The sequence below is a fragment of the Anopheles merus genome, unplaced genomic scaffold (assembly GCF_017562075.2).
Source record: "Anopheles merus strain MAF unplaced genomic scaffold, AmerM5.1 LNR4000776, whole genome shotgun sequence".
NCBI lineage: Eukaryota > Metazoa > Arthropoda > Insecta > Diptera > Culicidae > Anopheles > Anopheles merus.
The window spans coordinates 1-27,447 of NW_024428356.1; the positions used below are offsets into that span (position 1 = coordinate 1).

Sequence of the window (27,447 nt, forward strand, 5' to 3'; positions counted from 1 at the left end):
CGACGAATGAAATGATCGACGCCAACCCTCCTGACAGGCGCTGGCCTCCGTTTGGAGAACAAAAAAAAGGTAAAACCAAACAGCCAAACCTCGAGTCTAGACCGCGCGTTGGTTCGGAGCAGTTTCCCCTCGATGTTCCCCCCACCGACAGGAAGTGGTTCATATTGGAGATTTACCACTTTTTCTTTTGCGCCCATTTTCATACCACACCACATTTAGCCTTCAACCGCCACCGGAAACCCATCACCTGTCATTGTCACATCACACAGCCTTCACACATGCAAACCGTACGTGGCGTGGGGCAAATTTACCCCGTACCAATGGCGTGGCTGGTGTGCCATTTCGCATTCGCGGCAAATGTGCGATAGCATTTGGGGCAGACACACACACACACACACACACACACACACACACACACACACACACATACAGGCTGTCGTCTGACGCAAACGTGAAGTTTATCAATTGAGAAATTTGTCGGTGATTTGTATTAATCAGAAATGTGACGCCATGCCACACGGTTGACAGCAATGGAACGGTGAAGCGAAGGGCGAAAGGAAAAAAAGAACCTCCCCCCCCCCCCCCCCCCTGTGACTGTCAACATCACCGTGCAAAATCGGAAGAAAATGAAAGTACAATCATCCGCCAACGCGGTACGTGGCCCGGTCGGGTTGAAACGTTGAAAAATGATTATGGTTTGCACGATTTTAGGCTTTGCATGTTTTGGGTTTTCCTTCATTTTCCTTCGTTGTTGCGCGTGCGTAAAGCCAAGCTCGGTTCAACCTGACACCGACAAAGCTCATATCGATGGGGTGTGTGTGGTGGTGTGTCTTACGCATGATCGAATTCTTAAAGGACGCCCGCCATAAACGGGACGCCACACGGAAACACCACGCGCCGCCGCTGATTGATGGATGGAAAAGTGTTTTTCTTTGCCATTTGAAACCGCAAACCGTTGGGTTCGAAGAGGAAGGAAGCGAACACATTATTCATCATTATAAAACAATTCCCACTCCACTACGGGTGCACGGACACTTTCACCCCTTCCCGCGTCGCAGCATCTCGAGTGCTCGAGTACCTGGGACTGTGTGGAGAAGCGTTTTTTTTCTTCTTCTTGTGTGCTGCGCCATAATTTCGGTGCCCTACGCAACGGTAAACACGACGCCGTTCCGGGGCCTTTCATAATGGATGGAAAATCCATTTTCGAAATTTAATTATACTCACTGCAACACACACACACACACACACATATGAGGAAAACGTGCACGACGGAAGTAAATAGGAAGTTTGATAGGTATGAAGTTTATGAAATTATGTGCCGCTAAACGCCGCTGTCAATTGGGGGATCATACCGCAACACCGCACAACGATGTGTGAATAAGGTGTGGCGCGTTCGTGTCCGTGTTGGGGAGGGGCGGCAAACGTCGCGATAAAAAAGGGCTGCAAGTTTGCTTGATAAATTAAATAAGTATCAGATTGGTGACAACAATCTGAAGAATGGGCGAGCTGCACCATCAATCATTGTTAGGCGAAAGTGATGTGATGTGGTGACAGTGTAATAGGCGAAATAATGGTCCAATCAGCCTTGGGAGCTCATCATTCAATTTAGGTGGACAGGGAGGACACGTTTTGGCAAATGCTATGAATACTAATTAAGGAAATGTCTAGAAAACTTTCGTAACAGAGTCTTCGGCCATTGTGTGTACTAAAAAAAAAGGATTTATTCTGAAATAGGAAATTGTAATCATGGATTGAATAATCGCTAAATGTAACTTGTTATGTGTAAATAAAAAAAAGAAATAATTGGTTTCTTTATATTTCAATTTTTAAACCACGCTAGAATATGAAGATCTTCTAGCCAGTCTTGTTTTGTACCCGAAAAATATGAGCTTTAGCAAATTAAACTCTTTCAAACAGAGATGTGCACACTAAATAGAGAGCGTGTGAGTTGAATCGTGCAAGCGAATATATAGTTTCAACTCAGCACGAAGAGTAAATGTGATTCTATTCACTTTTGATTCTGTTTTTATGGCTCAAACATTCCGCCTTTTATCAGAACTTATTAGGGAAGAACCCAACAAACAAAAACGAGTCCCTAGTAAGAGCAGAGAATTAGTTAGTTATTGTGAGTGATTGGAGTTAGAGTGAGTGATTTGGATGCAAAAAAAAAATGAATTATTAGTCCAATCGTTATGTGGTACAGAGATTTAGAAAGTTAGGTACCAAAAGAGCAATGTTGAAAGGATGTTTGATTTTCTTTTATATTTAATTGTAAAGAGACTTTGAGCCTCAGATAGCGATGTTTTAAATGCATTGTTTTGCATAGATCTGTAAAGAGTGAATCAATGATTAAAATCTCTATTGCGACTTCATATTAATTGATTGATTCATAAAAATTAAATGATATTATCATCTCTACTTTCAAATCCTTTTTATAATTATTGTTTCTTTTTTCTCCATATTTTTGCGTGTGAAGTTAGGAACAAATTTTTGGAATCCTGGTTGTTAAGAGAGTTTAATTTGGTGGTAAAGAATTATTTTTTCACTGAGGAAATGAATTATTTCTGGTTTGGAGCATAACACATACCATTTCAACGTGTTAATTCTTCAGACACCCACATTACATTAAATGGTCATCTTCACTTCCATACTGTCATTGAATCTATGTGGCTTTTAGAAACCTTAAAAAATGCAACAATCTATTATAGTATTCAATTAGCAGTTAAATCAAAGTTAATTATCATTGCTTAGTAGACTCACCGAAACAACAAGAACAAAAAACAGTAATCTACAGCAAAACAGTCCCATATACAGCGCGCTTCTACGGCACAAAATGGCAGTAAAGTGAACGCGAGCGGCTCGGAAGCAATGGCAAATTAATTAACATCTCAGCCCATACCCCCGGATAAAAGCCACGGCCGTGCGGCTGTGCGGCCGGCATTATTATAATCGTACACACAGTGGTGATAATAATTGTGTGATCATTATGAATATCAATCAATGGAATCCTTCCCCCGATGCTGCTATCTCTCTCTGTCTGGCTGTCTCTGTCTCTCTCTCTCTCTCTTTATCCACGTGTGCACGAACTGTGCAAAACTCCCGGTCCCATTCCGAGCGTCCTGCTCCCCGTACGACAAGGAAAGAAATGGGAAAGCTTTGAGGGGAGCGAGGTTTGTGTCCCGTTTGTGTGTTTTCGTAATTGGACTGAAAATTGCATAATTATGTCATTTCGCTGTGATCCGACACACATTATCGCGCCGCAGGGGGTATTGGGGGGGACAGGATGTGGGTGCTAGCGTGAGTGCACTACGGGTGCAATTCTTCTGGTCAGAACGGCGAGGTCATCGGGCCATCATTGTTAGCTGATTGACGGGGCGAAACGTGTCGGCTTATCAAATTCATTTGACAGGTTGTTGGCGCTTTTTTTTTGCCCACCCACTCACTCACCCGTGGGTATGGCTGAACCATTCAACCGTTTGTATGTACTGTTATGGCCTGTTTGTGAAGTGAAAGCACTTTCCTTACAATGGCATTATTCGCTGCGGTGAGCATATAGGTAGAATGTTTATCTACCGATAACTGCGCATTGTAACCGTTTCGCACAGGTGTGCATTGGAAGAGGTTTAAGCGGGCCGTAGCTTCAATCAATGCTTAAACATTGAACGAAAAGCAAATTAAATTCATAAATTATGTTAGTAATATAATTAAAGGTAAAGAGATTTCAATACATCGTGTCCTTCGCATTCATAAACTTGCTACTTTAAGCCTCCGATTGGTTCAATTTGAAGGTACCATTACCTTCCTTTCTCACTCGAGTGCAAAACTGGTGCCCGAAAACTTAATATCCTACACTAAAGCTCCTACAATCGTGATGGAATGTGGTTTTTGATTGGATGGGTTTCTTCGTCTGCTTGTTGCACTTTTTTTGTGTGTTAATATCTTACTATCGGAATTCATCAAAACGTGTGAGATACTGCGCTCTCTTACCTAGGTTCGTTTTGCTCAATTTACACATTTTACACATTGCGGGGAGGTTTCCTTGTTTGTTTGTTTTTTCGTACCCTACTGCTGCCATTTATCTGTGCTTAGTTCGTAGGACAATTTGTTTTTCTTAATATTTTTTTTTCCTTCATGTTCTATATTGCTGTCTGTCACTCTCCGTCACGCACGCATCAGTTGGGGTTTTGTTTTATGATTTGTTGATTTTTGGCTTCCTATATGCGTGACGTGTTGGAAATGTGTACTTCGTACAAAACGGGCGTTTTTTTACTTTGTTGTCTATAATTTACAATTCTACTACTATGTACAATCATGTACCTCCAGTGGGACGATAAAAAATGCTTAAAATGAGTGAACGTTGTTGTTGTTGCTGCCGGATGGCGTCGGTGCTGCTTCAGCACATTCGCCCATCCGATGGCAAACATTAGTGAGCCTTAGATTGGCTTAGCAGGGAGCCAATAAGGACAGTTCTTAACCGATGCTTACCTACTCCTTGGCGCGTTGGCACTACGCGTACACATGTTGCCGCGGGAAGATAGTGATGAGCCAGGGGAATGGAGAGGAGGGAGTGTATTCCGTGCTGTTACAAAGGGATGTGCGGATGTCCGGGATGGGGGATGAAGCGCTTTTTGATACTGTCAGCCGAACCGAAATTACAGTACCAACGTTCGTGATTTGTGCAACACCACTAGCAGCATGTTGAGACACAGCAACATAAACCGAAAGCGCAACTTCAACGCTAAACTACTCAGGGCACTGGCGTGGCACAGCAGATCCTCGGGGAAGATCTCCAGGAACGGCAGGCGCTTCCCGGTGAGCGGATCCGTGCAGGTACTCCTTTTAGCTCGCTTGAAACGGAACAGGAAGAGAAAAATGGAACGTTAGTACATCGCAACATCTGAAACAACTGCTTTACATATTAACTATAAGCTTCCAAGAAAAGTGTCAGTTCGATTCACCTCAAAACGAAATGTAACAAACTCCCATTTAACCCTTTTCAATCTCGGAGTAAAATAAGTTTTAAATTTAATGACTTGTGAACCGTGGGAACGCAAACAAAATGATGTTTTTGGTGAAGAGTCAATGAAAGTTTAACTTCCCAAAACTCTTCTGTCGAACTCTTGTGAACCTGTTCCCTTTCTGTTCCTATCCTACCTGTGCCATTGCCGTCGATAAGACATCAACCTTAGCTTTGCTTTGACAACAGCAGGGAATTAGCAGGGAGCCAGGTCGCCAGCCAGAAGTTCTTGGACAGAACTTCGACTCCGAAGCAAAAGGTAAACAAGCCGTGCAAATGTTGTCGTCGTATTGTGTGTGAGAGTTGGACAAACTTTCCAACGACGCTCACATGCTTTGCCTAATGCGTTGGCGAAAAACAGCTGGACGATGGAAACAGTGCGGGACGATTGCACCGGGTGAATGGGAATGGAAAACTTTTGCTAAAAGCATTCGAGCTAGCGGAGGCAGCAATCTTGGCCACTGTTTGGTGCTGTTCGGAAAAAGAGCAACGCTCCAATCCAAGAGCGACCCGGCTAAAGACAGGGTGAGAGTGATCGTGGAGCACTAACGTGGTATACATTTAAACGAGTGCGGACGAAACAAGCGGGACTATGCAGCTGACCTAAGAGGTGCCTAATTTTAGCATCATAACGTATGTCAACGGTTGCGTTCTGTATCACATACTCACAAATAGTATAACAGCTGTTAGCACGTTGGTTTGGATGTCGAAAAGCTTCCGGCAAGTTTTGTGTACGAAACACATTGCTCCCGGAGTGTGTCTACAGCTGGGATGGGTGTGCCAAAAACTAGACTTGTAGTACATACACACCAACATCCATTTAGGAGCACGGTAGCAACAAAGATGAACAACAATTTCCTTTTCAGCTGCTATCAAGATTTTCCTTTTCAGGGGTTGAGTGTGAAAACTCAACGGAAGATGTTGAACCGAAGTTCAGTTTCAATGCAAAGTAACTTACAAGCAATGGGCGAATTTCACACACTCACATAATAAAACATCGTCAAACGTCAACAAGAACAATGAAATCGCATCAAATAAGTTAAACAATTGCATCAGCAGCATAAACATTTGCCAACATTGTTGCTCCAATCGTTCGGTGTCATTTCGGAAACGGAGAGCTTTGCAACAATTATTCACCCACAGCTTTCGTCACGTCACGGTACGGTGTTGTTAAGCGACTTCAGCCAACATCCGGCGCTGTTTACTAGCGTCTTCATTAATAAAACACTTGCAACCACAAGCATCATCACCACCACTAGCGGTAACAACTACAAAAAATGGGGGAAAGCAATATAACCACAATGCTAACTAGCTGCTGCGGCGACAGGGCGAACTTTCCCGCAAAAACGATTCTTTGAAAGCTCGAAAAATAAAGCACAAAACGCATCATCAAAATAAAATGGCACCAGCGCAAAAGCATCACTACACGGAAGCGGGAAGCATAAATTATGGATGTCGTTTCGTATTAATCAACTTCCAGAATAAAAGAGTGAATGGTGCGCAGACAGGGGGAGCGAAACGGCACCGGTGGTACTGGTTCTATCCGAACAAAAACACAAAGTGTGGCGCCAGATTAGCTTTACATTTTGCAAGCGCTTTTTCTTCTCCCCCCCACCCATTTCCCCGTTGCCGTGCACCCAGTTTGGTCTGATGTTGTGTTTTGTGCTGAACGGCGTAATTACGACAAAATACAACGATTGGCTTGGCGCGCCGGAGTGAGACTGTGTGAGTCGTTAGAGCTGTATGTTTTTTTTGTTATCACAGTGCAACCAGACACCAGAGCATGGGGTGGAAAGAAACAGCACGTCATATCGATTTGCCTTATCGCGGGGCAGTGCTCGCCCCAGCGCTGCAGATGATTGAAGAACCAGCCAACGCTGTAATTAATCAACTCGCTACAGATGCAAAGGGTCCTTGCGGAGTGGGTGAATAGTGGCTTGGCTTTGGCACAGTTCCAGGAATACGAAGTTTTGGGTTCTGGAAGTTCCGACTGTGGTTTTATTTCTTTGGAGCGAAGCGTAGAGCTAATAATCAAAAGTTTACCTCTGTTGTAGAACATGAACGAAATCTCGCTGATTTTGATTTCGATTGATCAAAGAGATTATTTATAGATTGCAGTGCTTCGAAGAAATGAAGACTTGCTGATAACTGGAGATTTAATTTACGTAGAACCTCACCAGCTTAAATTACGACAGCCAAAATACGAGTAAGAAAACTATTTCAAAAGTTGTACCAAAATGCTCTATTACTTACACGAATCATCTGCTTCATTTCGTCCTTAGGAATCAAGTTGACTTGCGCCGTCTCGCGCAACCAGCGCCGCAACCAGTGCCCCAGCCACACCAACCCGCACTCGCACTGCAGCGGATTGTTCGACACGTCCAGCCCGCCGATGACGCTGCGCGTCCCCACCGCATCCCACGAGCTGGCGTTCGGGTAGAAGCTGTCCGGTGCGAGCGCCGCCAGCAGATTGTCCGACAGATCGATGCTCAGCCGGGGGATGTACTTCAGCGCGTAGAACACGCCCGGCGGCAAATCGTTCACCATGGTGTTGCGTATCCGCAGCTTCAGATCGTGATTCCGGGCCAACCCCTGGAAGGCATTGCTCGAGATGGACACCAACCTGCGGCCCGTAATTTCCACCACGTTTAGCTTCGTGTTGGCGTGCATGCGCGACGTAAACAGCCCATCGCCCAGATGTTCGTCGTAGATGGTGACGTACAGCTCCTGCAGACCGCGCAACTTCGACACCAGCTCACTGAAGTTGTGCTGTGCGCTGATGCGCAACTTTTTCAGATTGTGCAGCTTGATGAAGATGTCCGGGTTCACGATTTTTATGTCCTCGATGAACAGCTCCTCGAGCCGGCGAGAAAGTGCAAAATCGTGAAACGAGATCTTGCGGATCGGATTACGCGAGATGTCTAGCACGCGCAGGGCAGGGGGTAGATTGCGCAGCAGGTTCGAGATGTTGTTGACTTTGTTCTCCTGTATGTGCAGCTCGCGAAGGAAAAACAGCTCCTCCTGAGAGTCAATCTCCTGCAGGTTGTTGTTGCTAACGTCCAGCGAGGCGAGCTGGGGCAGCGCCAGAGTCGGCAGTCGATAGATCCCCGTCGACCGGATGCTCAACACCCGCAGGCGCGGCACATTCACGAACAGCTCGCGGAAGTTCACGGGCATTAGCTGGTTGTAGCTCAGATCCAGCACTGTCAAATTGTTCAGATTTGCAAACGCATTATCGGGGATGAGCTTTATCAAATTTCCAGCCAGATTTAGCTCCAACAAGAACTGTGTGCTGGTAAACATGTACGGATCTAGGAACTCCAGCAAATTGTTGTCGAACTGTATTGAACGCAGCGTGAACCCAATGTCCGCGAATGCCGTTGCCTGCCACGCCACAAACTGATTGTTCGAGAGGTCCAAAAACTCGATGCGCGTATTCAGGAACGTATCGCGCGGTATCGTACGCAATCGATTGTTGTTGAGGCGCAGCAGGCGCAACTTTTTCAGCGGTGAAAACTGCTCAATCTGCAAGCTTTCGATGCGATTGTGACTCAGATCGAACTCCTGCAGGTTCATCAGCCCGGCAAAGCTGCGCCGCCGCAGTGAGCTGATGTTGTTGTGCGCCAGGTTCAGTATTTCCAGTATCTGCAGGTCCCCGAACGCATGGTTGCCGAGCGTGGTGAAGTTGTTCCAGTTCAGGTAGAGTATCCGGAGCGAAAAAGCCAACGCACGAAACACGGTCGTGTCCTGCAGCTGGTTGTGGCTGGCATCCAGCGAGTACACATAAAGCAGTGAGTTAACGTCTCCATCCAGAAACTCGATCGCGTTACTGCTAATGTTCAGCCGCATCGGAGTGGTTGCGTTCGACACTTGGCGAAACACTTTCAGCGACAGTGTGGCCAGCTCGTTATGCATCAGGTCCACGCTCAGCAGGCTGGGTAGATAGCTAAACGCTCCTTCGCTTATATTTTGCAGCGCATTGTAGGACAGATCCACGTACGTCAGGTACGGCAGATCGTGCAGTGCGTTCTTCTGCATCGTGCGCAGTTTGTTCGACGATAGATTGATAATCTGTATTAGCTCCAAACTGTCGAAGGTTGCGCTCGGCAAGTCTTCGAGCTGGTTGAACGAAAGATCAATCTCCACCAAGTTTCGATGAATGTCCGACCGGAAGAGCCATCGCGGTATGGCAACGATTCGATTGAACGCCAAATTGACGTACGTTAGCTGTCCCAACGTTGAGAGTGCACCGTCCGGCAGCGTCTTCAGATTGTTATTGTCCAACCCGAGCCACATTAGTTCAGTCAGCACGGCCAACGCTTCGCCCGGATACTCCTCACGGTAAATACCGAACGAAAGCTCCAGAATCTTAAGCGTCGAGGAAACATTATCAAACACATTCGGATGGACGTAGTGGATGTCGTTAAAGCTGAGACTGATCTCTTTGATCGTATCCAGCCCATTGAACGCACCATAGTTGAGGCTCGTGATCTTGTTGTTGCGCAGCAGCAGCGTCTGCAAGTTCGAGCCCCATCCAGCAAATGCATTCTCCTCGATGTCTGCGATCTTGTTGTAGCCCATGTTAAGGTACGACAGCTCGGTACAGTTCGAAAGAGCGTCCACCGGAATGGCGGTAAAGTTATTCCCGCTCAACGACAGCACCTTCAGCGTAGTGGGCAGCAGTGCCTCGGGCTGATCGGGAATGTGCGTCAGCTCGTTCGACGTTAAGTAAAGATAGCGCAACCGATTCAATCGCCCAATGGCGGCCGGCACCACCGTCAACCGATTGCGCTCCAGATCCAAATACTCCAAGCTGTTTTCCAGCGAACCGAACGCACCATCGTCAATCGACTCGATGAAGTTAAATGCCAGCACCATGTGCACGATGTTCAGCCCCTGGAATGTGTCGGCCTCGAGGTGGCGGATGAAATTTTTATCAAAATTAATTGCCTTTATACGCACGCTGCCGTTGAACAGCAGGGGTGGCAGTTCCTCCACCAGGTTCAGGCTAAGGTCGAGCTTCTCGAGCCGTATCCGGGTGGGGCCGGGCGGGTCGGGGCTACCGTCCAGCTTCGCTATCAGATTATCCTTCAGCGACAGCACGCGCAGATCGTGCAGATGCTCGAGGAAGGCGGTCGGGAATTGGGAAAGAATGTTCTTGGAAAGATCGATCGTTACCAGCGACTTGGGGAACGTGTTCGGGCTGATGTGCGCGATACGGTTCGAGCTGATATCGAGCCAGACGAGCTTTTTCAGCTTGGCGAACGGTTTGATGCCCTGTTGCTGCAGCCCGTTGAGCGCCGTGGCACCGGGTTGTTGCTGCTGCTGCTGCTGCTGCTGCCCCATCCCTGCCGTACCGGGCGGGTATTGCGAGAACTGCTTCGCGTTGATAATCGATGCCTGCGAGTTCGGTGCCGTATGGTTCTGACGCTTCTCGTCGTGTGTGTAGAACGATACCTCGGAGATGGAGTTGCCCGAAATGTGCAGGCTGCGCAGCGAGTCCGCCAGCCCGCCCCAGTTCCCATCGAGATGGTGGATATTGTTTCTGTTTTGGGGATAATGATTCGGGAAAAAAGAAATCATTAGACGGCGCTGTGCATTGTCAGTTCCTAGTAACGTTGGATGTAAAATTAGTTTAGCATTCAAATATTCCAGCCTTCATCAGCATGTTTCGGCAGAGTTGATTTTAACGTGAATTGTTTGCAAATACGCGAAGGATCATCTTCTCAACAAAAATAAAAAAAGAACCTCAACAATCAATCAAACTTCACTGCAGTGTGAACGATGTTGTTCTAGTAAACATTCTTGACATTCAATCATTCTATTGAAATTGTGGGCAAACAGTTTCTTTGTGAAAATAAATGCTACCATCGAAATGGTTCTTAAGAGGTACCTTAATTTCAATTTGATTGATTCCCAAGAGCCACCCACAGTCAATCGAAGCGTCCAAAAAAAAAAAAAAAATACATTCAAGCAGCTTCTGTTTGGCGTGCAAACAAATTCGTTCACACGGAAATAATAAAGGCCCAAAAGCGCTTTGTGCGCCGTAACTTCAGAAATGGTGTAAGATTGGTGTTGGTTTTAAACGCAACTTGCGTTGACCAGGTTTGAGGGGAAAAAGTACTGCAGTGAACAACAAAAAAAAACTTTATAACGCCTTCGCACAAATCCAACGCAAACCAAAAGAATTGAAGCTGCGATAAACCGCAGCGCTATTTTCACTCCCAAAACGTATCCCAACCAAGCACGCCCATACTTACCGCTGAGCTACTAATCGGCTTAACGTGTGGACATTTTTTAGTGAATCCAGCGGTAGTCCCTGTAACTGATTGTCGGACAGATCCAGTGACACCAGCGAATGCTGCATGAAGCTGTGGGAAAAGAGAGATAGATACGGAAGCAAAAAAAAAGAAAGGATTTAAATTGGTTGTCCGACGGCAGGATGAAGGTAGACAGCAGCAATACGGTGTGCACATAAACTAACATGCGGTGCACGATAGAAGTAGACTCATTCGCCTAAAGTATTTGCATCCTGCCTGGCTGCCTGCCCGCGGGCCCTGCGGAATCGATCGAAACAGCTGCAACCGTCCACCGGCTGTCAACCAGCTGTTGTTTCTTTTATTTCGTTTCCACCGTTTTCCGATGTTCCGGGTAAAACACCGTTTGCCCTCAGCTTCCGAGCGGCCCGCAAAGGCAACCGCCCGGAAGAGTGCGAGCGGGTCATGGTGCACGAAACGAAACTAAATTGGAAATTGTTTTTCCTACCGGACGAAATCAAATTTCCCAATCCATTTGTTTGACTGTATGCATTCTCGGCTTTTCACTGCTGGCGATAGCTGGGCAATGTTTTTTTTTCTCTTCTCTCTCTCTCTCTCTCTCTCTCTCTCTCTCTCTTATCCCGGACACATCTCTGAGTGGACTGGGCCAGGACCGTTTAGCCGTTAGCAGTTATATCCTCCGTTGACCTCAGCCGCTACATACACCTTGACCAGTTACTGGGAGGGGCTGGGGCTGGAATTTTGTCTTGGCCCGTGGGCTTTGGCAGCAAAAACATGTTGATGCGGGCCGGCCGATAAGAAGATGAAGCTAATTCAATAGCCTAGCATTTGATGGTATTAGCCGATGGTCGCTGTTTCGATGCTTGGTAGTGCCCGGTAGGGATAGGACGGAAATAGACATAGAGCCTCAAACTGTGTTCGTGCAGCACGAACAATGTTCGAAAGTCGATGGGTCGAAGGCTCGACTGTATGAGCGTGATGAGACAGAGGGATAAGTTTAGAAAAATCAGCCCTATCTGGTGGAGATTTAGGAGAAGAGGAGTTTCGGGTTCGGTTTAGCGCACTGTAGACGGTATCAGTAAATTGCCGGGAATCGAGTGAATTGGGAGTGGGCAAAATTAGAGCAATGCCACTTGATTGCTGGTTTTACACAGAATGGTAGAGAACATGTTTCTGGTTTGAGCGGACCACTCATCATTTGTGAGGTAACTTTGTGGGATGTTTGTGCATCGGAGTTGGAAGTGTCATGTTACACAAACCAATAATACAATTTCCAAAAATCGTCCATACAAGCGAGGTTTAATAAGGAACTGTACATACGTCGTAGCTTTTCCTACGAGAAGTCATAATTACCACTGGATGCTTCGTTCTCTGGGCATTAATTGTGATCGTCGATTTGAATCCCTTTCTTTGTTGCGATAAATACAAACCATCCAACATTAAATTCCATGAATGATGTGTTGAACGGTACCACAAATTCGCTGTAAAATTGTGCATAAAGCACAAAACTGCACGATATTTTCGACATCCGTAGCCGAAAGCCTTGCTTGTACACACAGACACACACAGACACCGCAACAACAAGGTATCTCATCTGCATGAGTGGCTTTCGAATCAAACCGTACACGGATGAGTCGTTTTTTTTCTTCTCTCTGCTCTGTTACCATGGTAGAAGTGCAAGAACAATGATTCTCTACGGGACGAAAAACATCCGAGCCTGTGTGGACAAACTTTGTGGGACAAATGTGGATCAAACACCGGCACAGACACTGCTCTGATGTACTAATAACACAAAACCATACCATCATCCTGCTCCTGCCCAAACTCGGACCCTTTTTTCACTGCTCTGTTCACAACGATTTTCCCAACCACTCTGCTCGTCTGCATCCTTTACAATGTGGAATTTCGTTGTTTTCCTGCACATTGATGGGCGAACATCGAACACCGGATCGGTTAAGTGCAGACCTGAAGTGCAGACCTCTGTGCCGGCGAGGTGAATTATTAATATTTTACATCTCGCTCTCCGGTGCACGGCGGCATCTTCTGTCCGTCGTGTGACTGTAGCATGTAACAGGGGGTATGTTTGTGTGGTTGGAATGTTCCAAAATTAAGGGGGGCCGTTTTCGAACGGAACGGGCTATAAATTTTCCATTTACTAAGCAAACACATACATACACATACAATTTTCAATCGTTAGGCGTTTGGGCCGGAAACATTGAAAGGCTACAGTTGTGCAGGCTTGCAGTACTTTGCATGTTGTATGACGTTGTTTGAATATGTTTTTTTTTTGCTCATTTAGTTACCACAGATTGTCCACAAAATCAGGTAGTTTGTAAAATTAGTTTTATTAATTATTCATAAAACAAAGAAATTTGTTACAAAACAAAAAAACCCGATATTTTGGGAATTTGTAATTGCTAATATTTTAAAACCATTTTGCCAGCTACTAATGTTTTCGCTCCAAGTTAGCTCCATTACGCTGTTGTTCGACGTTGAATGCGATAAATTTTTAATCAGTGCAAACATGTCACTTGCTTTTGCAAATTTATCACGTCACCGGTGACAGAAAAAGCTCATTGACAACCATCGGTTGCCATTCTCGATTCGATTCGGCTGGCAGTGCGAGATTTCCGTTCGATCTTTTGCACAATGCATAGGGGGCCTTCTTTTTCCCAAGCACCCATCACACAGCAAAACGGAGGCAAAGCTTAAGCGTTAGCGTTAAGGCAGAGTGCGAACGATCCGGTGGAAACGATTTGACTTTCGTGGCTGTACCGCCGTCTTCTGGTGTGTCTCTGGAGAGCGCCCGTCTGCTGCTGCTGCTGCTGCTGCTGCGTCATACAGTACACAGCCTGTCGGTGGCGTCGACATCGTCATCGTTGTCATTGTCGTTTGTCATAGTGCACTTTGCGATGGAATTTTCATCGGCCTGCCATTCTTGTAATGGAAATGCAGTGCCCGCCAAAGGCACCAGGGAATGCGCCCCGATCCGCTGTGCTCGAACCGTAGCATCATGATTGCGATGCAACTTGCGACTAAAGACGGGTTGGGCTTCTTCGTAAGAAGAGGTCCTGCCAGTATGTTCTGGATCGTTGGAGGATCATTGTCATGTAGCAGCAAAAAAAAGGCGGGCAAAAATGTTTTGCTGCAAGTTATGGCAAAGCCCCGTAACGATGCCCCTCTGAGGCTCGCTGTACGACGAGTCAGCAGAAAGCCGGTCGGTCAAGCCTATCCAGGGCATCATCGTAAAAGCAGGCGGAAAACAGCAAACATTTTCCATTTACTAAGCAAACACATACATACACATACAATTTTCAATCGTTAGGCGTTTGGGCCGGAAACATTGAAAGGCTACAGTTGTGCAGGCTTGCAGTACTTTGCATGTTGTATGACGTTGTTTGAATATGTTTTTTTTTTGCTCATTTAGTTACCACAGATTGTCCACAAAATCAGGTAGTTTGTAAAATTAGTTTTATTAATTATTCATAAAACAAAGAAATTTGTTACAAAACAAAAAAAACCCGATATTTTGGGAATTTGTAATTGCTAATATTTTAAAACCATTTTGCCAGCTACTAATGTTTTCGCTCCAAGTTAGCTCCATTACGCTGTTGTTCGACGTTGAATGCGATAAATTTTTAATCAGTGCAAACATGTCACTTGCTTTTGCAAATTTATCACGTCACCGGTGACAGAAAAAGCTCATTGACAACCATCGGTTGCCATTCTCGATTCGTCACGTCGCTCTCTCGTGAGCTGGCTGTGAGATGGCTGACACCAGTGGGGCACACTCGCATGCCCACCATCCCGGATGCGGATCCAAGCGATCCGGGGTGCGAAGGTTTTGTCTAATTTATCAACTTACCACAATCGGTCTCGACCGGTACCGGTTCGCTTCAGTAAATCAGTTTTAATTCTTCCACCGATTCGTTTGGATTTCCCGGATTCCACTTCTCGATAGGGGGAACGGTTCGGCAGTGGCAATCTGGCACCGTGTGCAAAGTGACACCCGACAATCAAAGTGACGTTCGTTAAGCTGCCGAATCGGTTGCCGATTGCCGTACCAGTCAGGCGGCGAAACGATGCGTCATTTTCGATTGTACGGATTTTTCCACTGCCAGCGGCAGCAGCACATACGCTCCTGGTGTATCGTTCTGAACGGCGTTCTCCCACTCCTGCCGGTCCTGTTTTAGTCGGGCTGGCAGTGCGAGATTTCCGTTCGATCTTTTGCACAATGCATAGGGGGCCTTCTTTTTCCCAAGCACCCATCACACAGCAAAACGGAGGCAAAGCTTAAGCGTTAGCGTTAAGGCAGAGTGCGAACGATCCGGTGGAAACGATTTGACTTTCGTGGCTGTACCGCCGTCTTCTGGTGTGTCTCTGGAGAGCGCCCGTCTGCTGCTGCTGCTGCTGCTGCTGCGTCATACAGTACACAGCCTGTCGGTGGCGTCGACATCGTCATCGTTGTCATTGTCGTTTGTCATAGTGCACTTTGCGATGGAATTTTCATCGGCCTGCCATTCTTGTAATGGAAATGCAGTGCCCGCCAAAGGCACCAGGGAATGCGCCCCGATCCGCTGTGCTCGAACCGTAGCATCATGATTGCGATGCAACTTGCGACTAAAGACGGGTTGGGCTTCTTCGTAAGAAGAGGTCCTGCCAGTATGTTCTGGATCGTTGGAGGATCATTGTCATGTAGCAGCAAAAAAAAGGCGGGCAAAAATGTTTTGCTGCAAGTTATGGCAAAGCCCCGTAACGATGCCCCTCTGAGGCTCGCTGTACGACGAGTCAGCAGAAAGCCGGTCGGTCAAGCCTATCCAGGGCATCATCGTAAAAGCAGGCGGAAAACAGCCCGCCAGCTCCCGGCCCTATCCCTATCCGAGTGCCCTTTTGTGCTGGGAATATTTTCCGCTCGAAAAGTAACACACCGCATCATGCAGGATCAGGAATGGGCGAACGTGGCGGCACCGCCAAGGAAGCATCGGAAGCATTGTGTCATACTCCATGGTTCCACGGCACTTCATGGTGCCCCTCGGACGTGTGGCATGTGTACATTCCTCTTCCTCAGCAGCAGCGCCGGCGAAACGTCCGGGAAAAGAAAGCATCGCATAATATATGCCATCATATCTATTCATGGTTTTTATGCAAATTTAAATTGTATTTTAAATCTCCTTTATTTGATATCGCCTTCGCCTCCACCCCTCACGAAAAAGGCTCGGGTCGGTGAGCTGTGGCCAAATTGGCCAGCCCGCATCGGCGCTGCGGTTGGGCCAGCTTCGGACCGAAGATCAACTATGTTTGATATTATGGCCTCCGCCTCCTGCGCCACACCGTGCCAGCACCTGGACTGCTCGAGGAAACCCGGTCGGCATAGTTTAAGACGTGTATGGGCGGAATGTTGAGCCCCGAACGGAACGACACCCCAGCACAGTCGGAACGGCCAACTGGCCGACCGATTTGTTCGCCGATCCGTCTATGGAATTTATCATTCGCTCTTTGGCTGAGTGTGTGTGTGTGGCTGTGTGTCTGTGTGTGAGTTACGAAGAAGCCCAGAACGGCAAAAAAATCCCGCTTTATCCCCAAAGCGTGAACGGATTTCCGTGGGCGCTCGCTTTGCCTGCTGCTACTGTCGCATACCTTAAACATCGTGATGGAACGATTTTCCGTCCCACGAATGCCAATTCGGGGGACGGTCGTGTGCTATCGTGGAGGGGTTCGTTCGGTTTCCATGCCTGTGTTTTTGTACCAGCAAAGCATAAACGAGCTAAAAGCGATTGTAAATTGACAATCGACGACCGACAAATTGAAACAGACCGAAGCTTTCGTCTTTCGGGAAAACGCGCAGTCAGTGGAACGGCTAGACGAGCTCGGGAATCAATTCTGCTGGCTAGGTTTCTTAGACATGAGCATATTTTGCTCTGCTTTTTTGACTAGCTATGGCTTTTCTATAAAATAGCTCAGTTGAATGCAGAAATAAATGGATTTAGTGCTTTTGAAGTTCATGTTTGTATATTGTTAATTTGAAAAATATCGATGAATAGCCGCAACTTGGAAATTTGGGTGAATTTTATTCATTGTTATGAATTGGCGATTGCATAAATACACAAATTGGATGTTAGTTACCTTCATTTGACCAAAAATTTACAATCGGTTTCCAACTTACACGGTGAAAGCGTTCCCAAGCTATCCACTTTACCCAAATACCCGCACAAATCGATGGTATGGTTTTTCAGATTTAAGGATTTAATTTATTTCAAAAAGCAATATAGTTTATATTTGACAGTTTTTGAAGTAAATTGTTCCACATTGTTATTGTAAAAAACACTTAATTCGGGAACTGACTGTGCAGATAAACTTAAGACATTATTTTCCAGAATAAACCTTACTAACTTCGCACTAAAACTAACTAACTTTGCACGCTAGATTGTACTGAACCGCACGCTCATTTTGGCATCAGTCTTCCTTGGGAATAATTAGAGACGAGGAGCTTAAATGTATTGTATTCACCGACTTCTCCGACTGGCAACATAAGTCAAAGGTATCGTAAATAACACTTTAACTGAACAAAGCAATAATTTTCTAACGTTCATCGTATTCTGGAAGTGAAATCAATAAAAAAAAAATGGACAATGGAAAGAGTTATTATGAATCTGTTCACTTGTATTCTGCAAAAGGAAACAAGGCTTCGTCTACATATTTACCATCTTAGTCTTTCAATACGGTTCCATTTTGAACCAAATCCAGTTCCAAGAAATGCAAAGAATATTCAATAGCACCGGTAAGATTAGTTTTGGGGGTCTTGGCAAACATTACTCGCTCTGGTTCAAACTGCGATGAAACAAAGGAAACCCTATCAAACAATGAGTTTCCTTTCCGAAAATTGCTACGGACGTTTACCTAAACCGTTTTCGGTCTTGTGGAGTAAACATTGCAAGAGTCAGACGCTCCACTGTTATTGCTACTCAAAGAGCTGGTGAACGGAAGCTTCCTGGAAAGATAGTTCCGAGAATCTTCCAAAGCTTTGTATTCTGCATGGGTTTGTTTGTGTCTAGGTGAAGAAAAATGGCAATTTTGACTGTTGGCTAAACTTCAGGAACATTACGCAGACACTAAGCGGAACTGTTGCATATTACATATTTAATAAGGCAAGTTGTGTTATTTCCTGGAATCAGGATGCCAACGCCCAGGCGTTTTAATAAATCATAAAAACTCTGGTCACTGTTTAACAAAAGAGGAAACTTTGAGTATAATTTGCAACATTTGGTTTTGATAACCAATAATAATTGTAGAAACTATTTGGTAATTAACAATCCACAAACGCAAAAAGCAAACCCTTTTTTGGTAATTGCATGCAGAAACAGTTTTAAAACAAACATAATATCCAAAAGTGTTTGCATCGCTTCTAACTTATTCTGTAAACATAGCTTCCAGGTTGAAATGCAGTAATGCAGGTTAAACAACAAAATCGCACACAGTCCTTTATCCAAATAGTGTCAGGCGTTTTTTTGCAGCACGGAATTTAATCTCTCAAGCCGTGTTCCTTTCATTCCGATGGCAAACAGTGCATTACTAATCACACCGAGTGCTGCCGAGAGTTCTACATTGTCTACAATGAGAAAGTCCCTCCCACGGTACGCAGTAAACAGAGCACTCCAATCCAACGTGCGGCTGCCTGCACTTGTCTGTGTACTTGATAGAATATTACAAATCTTATTCAATCCCCTTCAACCATGAAAACTATTGACCGTATCATTTGTGGAAAGTTTGAGATGAAACACTACCACTACTACTACTACTATTGCACTTTCTATGACACTAGAGGATGTAGCAAGGGGTGAACAGGACCTTTAAACCCTTTAAAGCAATGCGTCCCTCTGTTCCCCGTCTCCGGCCCGGCCCGCAAACGGGTCATCGAAAAGTTCGTTTCCGGTGCGCATGCATGGCGTACGTTTGGAGCGTACTCACAGCGAACATCAACAACTTCGTCACACAAAGGCCTTGCACTTTGGAGATGCTATCAGGAACTTTTTGACCACGACGAGGTGCTGCCTTTTCCCTTTTTTTTTTTTTTTTTGCTTGCCCGCTCTCCCTTTGCAGTGTTTCCTCCCCGTTGTTTTCACTCTACCGTGTCGAGTGTTCCTTGATTTACTCTTTCCGTTATTTGTGCTCCTGGAGGCATTCCAGGCTCTTTGACTGTTTCGCTCTTGCTGCTGGGTGGCTAGCTGGCTGGCTGGTTGGCTGGCTGGTAACGCCTTTCCTTGATTCCCATTTGCCATGCCATGCCGCACCCGTAAGTGCCGAGGTACAATTTTGTTTCGATTCACTTGAGTGAAGCTAACTGCGTCAGACCATGCGCACGGAGAGATGAAAAATATGAGAAGAAGAAAATGGACTTTTGTGCAGGGAAAAATGCATTCCTTCCCTCCCCCCCCTTTTTTTTTTTTTGGTGCAGACTGTGAGGTTGTGTGCGCTCTGTGAGTTTGCAAAATTTGCCTCGTCTATTTTTTTTTTATATTTCAATTTTCGAACACGGCTCCTAGAACGCGCTCGGATGCCCTGAATGCCGCACATTTTCCGAGGGCAGAAAATAAAACGCCCCGTGCAAAACGAACGGCCCATAACAACGGAAAAAGTTCATCATCTCCCCGCCAGGCACCCCCACGCCGTGACATGCAATCTCCGAGTAGTGTGGGGGGCCGTCCGGCAGCGTTCGAATTCGTGCCACTCGCAGTCGCAGGCAAGGAGGGTCCTGCTGCACCAGAAATCAGAGATTGTACATCTTTATTGCTTTACAATTGAAAAGAAACTTCGATTGCCTCGCGGAGATAAGATTTATACGAGGTTTTTCCTTGTTGTCGTGCCCTTTCGGGTTTAGCCGGGGCTGGGATGGCACTTGGTCCTCGATCGGCTTGATGGGGTGTGCGCTTTTGTTGCGGATTGGATTCTATCCTTGCGTGCCGCTCTAGCCAGGTTTACATGGTGTGTTCTTCGATCGACTCGACGTGATTCGTATTAATGCCAACGAAAAATAGAAACGTTTGGCATTCGAAGCGAGGGGGTGGACTGTGGCGTCTTGCCGCGCCCCAGCTGTTTCCAGCTAGGGGTTGTTCCCATTGCATCGCAGGCATCGGGGGCAGTGGCAATCGACAACGAAAATCCATTTTTCGTTGCCTTTGCACAAGGGATCCATGCATGCGGGACGATGTAACGTCTCAACTGGCATTAAGCTTGATCCCGATGCAGAGAGCGTTCGCTTCTAATGCAGCATCATTGTTTTCCATTGCTTGGTTATGGGGCTGTTTTATTTCTTTGCACATGACTTGCTGCCTTGTTTTCTAAGATACATTCCTTTTTTACGTTTCGTAAATATTTTGTTTGATCATTAGGGAATTAGTTTCGCTGTCGCTTATATAAATTGAGTTTATGTTCAAACTGTAAAAAATCCTTTGAGAAGTGAGACGCACTTTTGTGAAATTTGTTCCATATGTTGTATAAGCTTGTCGTGTTTTGTTTTATTTATCTGTTCAGAGAAACATTTCTTCAGGTGGATTGAATTTCACTTGTTTTTTTTTGTTCCCATCCTCTGTTTTTATTCGTTGGAAAAAAAATTTATTTCCAGTAATTTTAAAAATTAGGCTTGATTTTTCAGCTTTCCAATGACGCTTTTTCACGAATACAGTATATAAATTACACGTTTTGTGGGAGCTGATGATTCTACCAAAAGTGTAGCTAAATTCACCTTATCATCCAAGTCCTTCATATGAAAAGTTTAGCATTCCTATAAGAGTGCGGTTTGAACAGAGCTTATTGAAAGTATTATAACGGAATGCTTTTCATTTCTAATTTGTTCCATGAAGATCGTTGAAGATAATGAATTTTACGTAAATTTAAATTATAGCTATTTGATTATTTTCGGTTCATATATGTTGTGGGCAGACGTGCTGGGTCGGGGACTTGCTGCGACAGTTAGACTGTTGCTGGTCGACATTCTGGAAACGAAAGGCGCTCATGCACACTATGACGCACACGCTAGCGAGGATTGCTAACTGTGTGCAGAGTGCATCCAAGCAAGCAGTGTGTAATAGACTACCGGTCGAGCAGGGCTCTCGATGGGGGTCAACGGTGTGGCTTTTACTTTAGTTCTTTGAGCAAATAAATGTTTATTTATTATATGTTCGTTATACTGATTGTAAATAAACCAGTATTATTATAGACATTTTTTTTTAAGTTATAATTTATGTAACTTTAGTTTTTACTTCTATCAACTTGCAATGGACTACTTATCACAAAAATGATTTTCGTAATTTTCCAACTATTTATATAAATCCAAACGATTTTTGTGGTTGTCTCCTTATTCAATAAATTCAACAGTGCCCTTATTTTTGCCCATTTTTTGTTCTACTTTCTTAATATGTGGGTTGGATTGAAAATTCTTCTAATGCATTGAAAAGGTTGTTTCCTCTGCTCCTCGATCACCTCCTAACGCTCCGGTTGGTTCGAGCGGTACATTTATGGTTTACGATGCATTTACTTTGATTTTTCCGGCCCTTTCTATGCGGTCTCAAACAAGAAGGGTAGAACCAAACCAACGAAACGTGCGGTTTGCCACTCGGCGGTAGTGTGTATGTATGTATGTGTATGTGTGTGTGAATGTGTGTGAGCAACCCACAGCGAAACGGAAGTAGCCCGCCATGACGTGGGCCGGAAGTGTTTGTGTTTCTGGTGTATGATGTTCCTTGGCCCCGGCCAAACTCGTACCGTGGCTGTTCTGGTCGGTAGCTCTACTGGTACACTAACACTGCACACACGCGTTGGTTCCTTACTACAAAGTATTAGCTTTCCTTGCGCACTGTACAGTGCGAAGCATAACGTACGTGTGGGCGAACGCGGTACAAAACGCGGGCAGAAGAAATCCTTCCGCGGACGCCAAAACCTTTCCGGGAGCAGAGTGCATTAAGAATATGCAACCTCCCCCTTGACCCGACCTCGACCGTGCATTGCACAAATGGATCGAGTGCATTAGCGGTGCATGTAAGTCATGTACATTGCCGTGACAGTTTGACAAAGTTAGTGACTGCTGCGTCAAAAATAATCACGTCAAGCAGTTTGAAATTAGCACAGCGTACGATGCACACAAAAATCCTGGTAAAGTCATTTGCACTCTCCATCTCCATTTCCGGTCCGTAATCGTAGTACGTATCAACACAATAGACTAAGCTTCTGTGCTGCGTTCGGTGCAAATCGGAATCACGCTTGTGCGGTAATGTACGATTTTACCGTAAGTGGTTCTGTGTGTAGAGTGGCAACATTAGCAAGATAGGGTAACGTGCGGTAGTGGTATACACCAAGCAATTTGCTGGATTTGGTCTTGGTGGTATTTAAATAAAGTTGATATATTTTCTATGATAAAAGATGAAGTGAATTATTTTACAAGCTGGCACCACAAAATTAATTAAACAATATACTCATTTCCTTGTTCAGGTACCAAAAGACAGAAACTGAGAAATGGCCAGTATTGATAAGGGATAAATACAAATGATAAATAAAGAGCTCAAAACAAAGCGCAAGAGGAGCGAAAAACTAAGCTATCAAATTAAATAAAACTTGAAATTTTTGTATTTTTTTTTTCATTTCTATGATCTTAATGAACAATTCGCTGAATTTAAGGGATATTTTGTAGTGTTTTACAATCACCTGCCCAGCAATATATCATAATGCACCAACAGTCACTTATGTCGAACAATGAGAGCTTCCTCAAAATTTTTATGAACGTTTGAGAACGATTCGCTTCTTTTTGTAGTTTAGAAAAGGTTAAACTAAAAAAAAAACAAATTACATGGAATATATCTAAGACATAAAGTTTTCCCATATCTAAATATTAATTTTAAATACGTTTTGATGCAAAAAATTAAAGATTTTCATAGGTAAACAATGCTTTCTATATTTTAATGCTGTAAGCAAGTACTGCCGATCATATATTCTCTTCTATTTCATTTATTCATAAAGTTTTTTCATTTAATTATAAAAATAACGGTCAAATTGAAATTTGGAATCGCTTGAATTTGACTCGAAAATAAGCACAACACGAAAAGAGGAAGAAGAGAAACGTCATTCTCCATACAAAATGTATGGAATACTCTGGTATGCTGGTTGCCAACTTACGTGGTAGAGTTAAACAAAAATCAAAATAAAATACTTACAGGCTGTTTAAAATTACAACTTATGCACCAAAAAATCAGAAATTAAAAGTTGGGAGGCTACGGAAAATTTCAGGTCAATAAAAGCAATGAATAAAAAATTATTTCAGTTTAAAGTTAAACAAATACCCGGGTATCCGGTTGCCAACTTAAAGGTTAAATATGATAGCATTAGTACAGTATTTTATAACAAAAAACACACAACGTTACGATTCTAGTCAGCTTTTTAACGTGGAGTTTGACAGTTGGAGGCTGAAATCATGTCAACACTCTATACAAACCCACACATAAAACTCGCCTGCGATTTTCAGTCTAGATTATTTCAGCCTCAAAGCTAGATCTACTCGAAAAATGGCAAAACAAGGTGGTGCTTTCATTTATCCTAAGGTGCATTAAAGAGATCAGGTGGACACTAGAATCAAAGTGTATGTAGTCCAGGTGGTCTCATATCATGTTTTTTATCACCAAATTTGAGTGTCACTTTTTAACAGTACCAGTGAAAACGGTTGCTAAAACAGGTTCTGATAGCTTGAAAAATACACAAAACACTTTAAAAATCTTCATTCGGAAGCAGAAGCAATAAAAATCAGTCTTCTAAACACATAAACCTTGGGACAAGCCCACCTGTATATTATACCCACTTAGATAGCTGCTTGAAAACTGCTATACAATCCAAACAACTGACAGCTTACGAACTTAAAACGGAAAGGGCTTCAATAGTAGACAATGAATTACAAAAACTTGGTAACTAGGTTAAAATGGTAAGCGTTCAGTTCAGATAAAATCAGTAAAATATGACAAAACTAGTTTACTGCTCTGATTTGTTGCACCAACATATCCATGTAGAAAAGTACCTCCAGACACTTTTAACACATTCGGCAAAAAGTTCACATCTCTAGTGGGTACTACTAACACCCCATCCATTGGGGTTATCTCGCATTGTCCTAGTCGAGGGTGCTCCCACGAATCCGAAATTCAATCTGTTACCGTACATGATACCATTTAGAGAGCTTACTTAAAATAAAACATAACATACATAACTCAATTCCAAACCCCCGATTCCAAGCTTCTCTATGATCCGTACCTACACCGGTAAGAAGCACCGGCTCTGAGTATTGCTGAGACTCTGAGTACCAATGTTTTGCTTTTAAATCATAAAACTTAATGCAGAAAGTGCTAAAGATGCATTTCAGTAGGTTAGCTTCATTTGCGAACCAGCTCACACAGATATATACACGCACACACACACGCTCAAACACACGACATCGGCTCCAAAATGCATCATCCAAAGACATTGTCGCCCTCGGCCACCCAACAGCTCGTTGTCTTGTGCCAAAGCGGGGAATGCCGTGGGATCAACGAGCAACTACTATCTTGAGCATTACTTGTGTGCGCAGTTGTACAGCAGAACTTCAGTCCAATTTTGCTCCGCAAACACTTTGAAGCATTTACGGAGAACGAACTGGCAGCGCTGCCGGGAGTGACTGCTGTACGGGCGCGCCCGTGCTTATGTGTGGATGCTAGTGAGTGAGTGAGTGAGTGTTTGCAGATGTTTTTTTCTCCACCATTTTCCAACTTCTTCTTCTTCTTCTTCTTTTTCCACTTCAATTCACGTTTTATCTCGTCCGGGACATGGCCAGCATACGTACCGAGTGACAGTTTCCGGCGCTGCAACGACGAACTGCGCACATACGAAACGGTGGCGGAACGATTCAACACGAATATTGCTAATCTCTTATGGCATAAAACTTTTCTCAAGCGCTTCCTGCTGCTGCTGCTGCTGCTGCTGCTTCTTTGCAGAGTCGTAGAACGTACAGACGCGTATGGACGATGGTGGTTTGTGTGGTTTGTGTGGGCGAATAAATCGCACTATATGGCACGCTGGCTCGAGCTCTTATGTTTATGCAGCGCCCGTTCTGCTCCAAGTTGCTCCAGTGCATTCTTGATAGTTGTCTACGATTGAACGTGCTATAATAGTTTTCAAATAGGGTTTTGTGCTAAACAGCCATTTAGAAGCCAATGAACGGTTCAGCAGAATCGGCTTTAATCGATGGGAAATAAACTGTTGAAATCCCTGTTTGCTTCTCGAACCTGGTGGCTGCACGCTTCACTGTGATACAAAGTATTAACGGCCAAATTGGAGCCATACTTTTGTGTGCTTCAAAATTGTTTCTGTTTCGGAACAAAAATCGATACTGTACAGCTTGCCAATTTACAAAAAAATAAAACGCTCCATCATCCGTTTCGTGCAAACGGTTTTGATAAGTGTTTCTGCTACCCAAAGCGCTTCACGAGAGAGCGGCTTCAAAACTACTCCACCCTTAATTTATTATCCCGCTAATTGATGGCTCATTGCGAACAGTGCGAGTCAAACAGAGAAATTGTACGGGAAGGGAAGACGCAGAACAATCGCCCAAGACGCAAGCACCGCCAAGACGCACATTATAAATCATCTGCCAGCGCAAATAAAGCACATTCCGTCGTTTCATCGTGATTCGTCGCGGTACAAAATACCGCCGAAGCTTAATTTAAATTTACATCCTATTCATAACTCTCATGAACCGCCGTCGCAAAGCGATTCCGGCATCCTTGGGCCTTCTTCCTTTTCGCTCTGCCATGGGCTGGCATGCTTACCTGGGCGCCCAGTTTTCTTTGTACGTTTCGAGCGAGCCAGACGTAACGTTTCTTCCCGTCGGTATCCGCTTTCCCCTAAATCAAAGCGGTACGCAGCTCCGCTCGGCGACAACGGTGGCGGGAAAATCATTATAAACTAACGATTGAAATTTTGCTTGCCTGTGTCAAGGCTTTTCCACACTTCTGAGTGTATTTGTGTGTGTTTCTATTTGTGTATGGAGATTTGCGGTTGTTGCCATCAACCGGTAGCTGCTGTTCATTCATTCATGCATTCCTTGGGTGATTTTTTTTCTTCGGTTCTACGTTTTCCATCTGCTTTGCGCTCCACGTAATCGATTGCTCGCCATAGAGAAGTGTTTTTGTATTCGTATTACACCACGGTGGTGGTGGTGGTGAAAGAGCATATCCTTCTCGCACTACCACTACCACCACTGGGTAGCTCATAAACGTGCCCTTCACGTGGACCCGTGGATATGCTGTGCAGTGGTTCATGCTTTCGCTCCTGCTGCAGCGAAACGTTAAAGCGTGAAAAACAGTTCCACAGCTCCAGGCTGGGCAGGAGTGAGGTGTTGCAGAGATTGCACAGGGAAGGGCAAGGCTCGTACCAAGATTCGTTACTGGGACGTTGGTGGCGTGCTCCAGCACTCGGCGTGTGGCCCATCATCAATCATACCTGTCCGGCACCGGGAGGGTCTGTGCTGTGCTTCGCTGTAATTTTCCCACACTCGGCAGGGGCATGACTGGAACACCGGATGGGGCAGGACCCCACCTGTGCAGGCGCACACACTCATTATAACCTGCCCGTTTTGTGTGTGAGCGTTTGCGAAGAATGATTCCGTCCGCAGCGCCCGGGTATGGCATTGCTGCGGCACACTGAGTCTGCGGGGAAAAACTCGCCTGGCAAGGTTGTCGTACTTCTGCTTTCAATTATCACCCGGACGATGAGGGATGACGAATGGTCAGCCAACGTTTTATCCGGCATCGTTTTAGTTTTTTTCAATATTTCATTCCGTTGCACCACGTCCCTTTCGCTCGCTACGCTTTGCTTCGCCCCTTTTGAAAGCACCCGGAAACCCCGGAAGCACAGTTCGTCGCTACTGCTTGCTAGAGGTTTAGGGCGTACGGTCGTACGTTCGAACGATCCTGTGCTCTGGTACAATGTGTACTAAAACGTAACCAGTGCATGTGTGTGGATGTGTGTTTACTTACTTGAAGCTCTTTTCCGAAATGTCCTGTATTTTGTTGTCTACCAGCTTGAGCGACTCGAGCCGCAACCCCTGGAACGTTTCGTCGTCCACGTTGTGATGAAGGTGCGTGACAT

The 27,447-nt window shown here is 45.0% G+C and overlaps 1 protein-coding gene across 1 annotated transcript; it reads right to left on the reverse strand.

The window, feature by feature from the left end:
• Window positions 1-4,607: 4,607 nt before the first annotated feature.
• Window positions 4,608-27,447, reverse strand: LOC121603026 (protein artichoke-like). Its single transcript, XM_041931761.1, is given in 5 exon segments — window positions 4,608-4,847; window positions 7,271-10,562; window positions 11,278-11,388; window positions 27,336-27,432; window positions 27,435-27,447. Coding segments are annotated over 5 exon segments (3,708 nt in total). The 3' UTR covers window positions 4,608-4,652.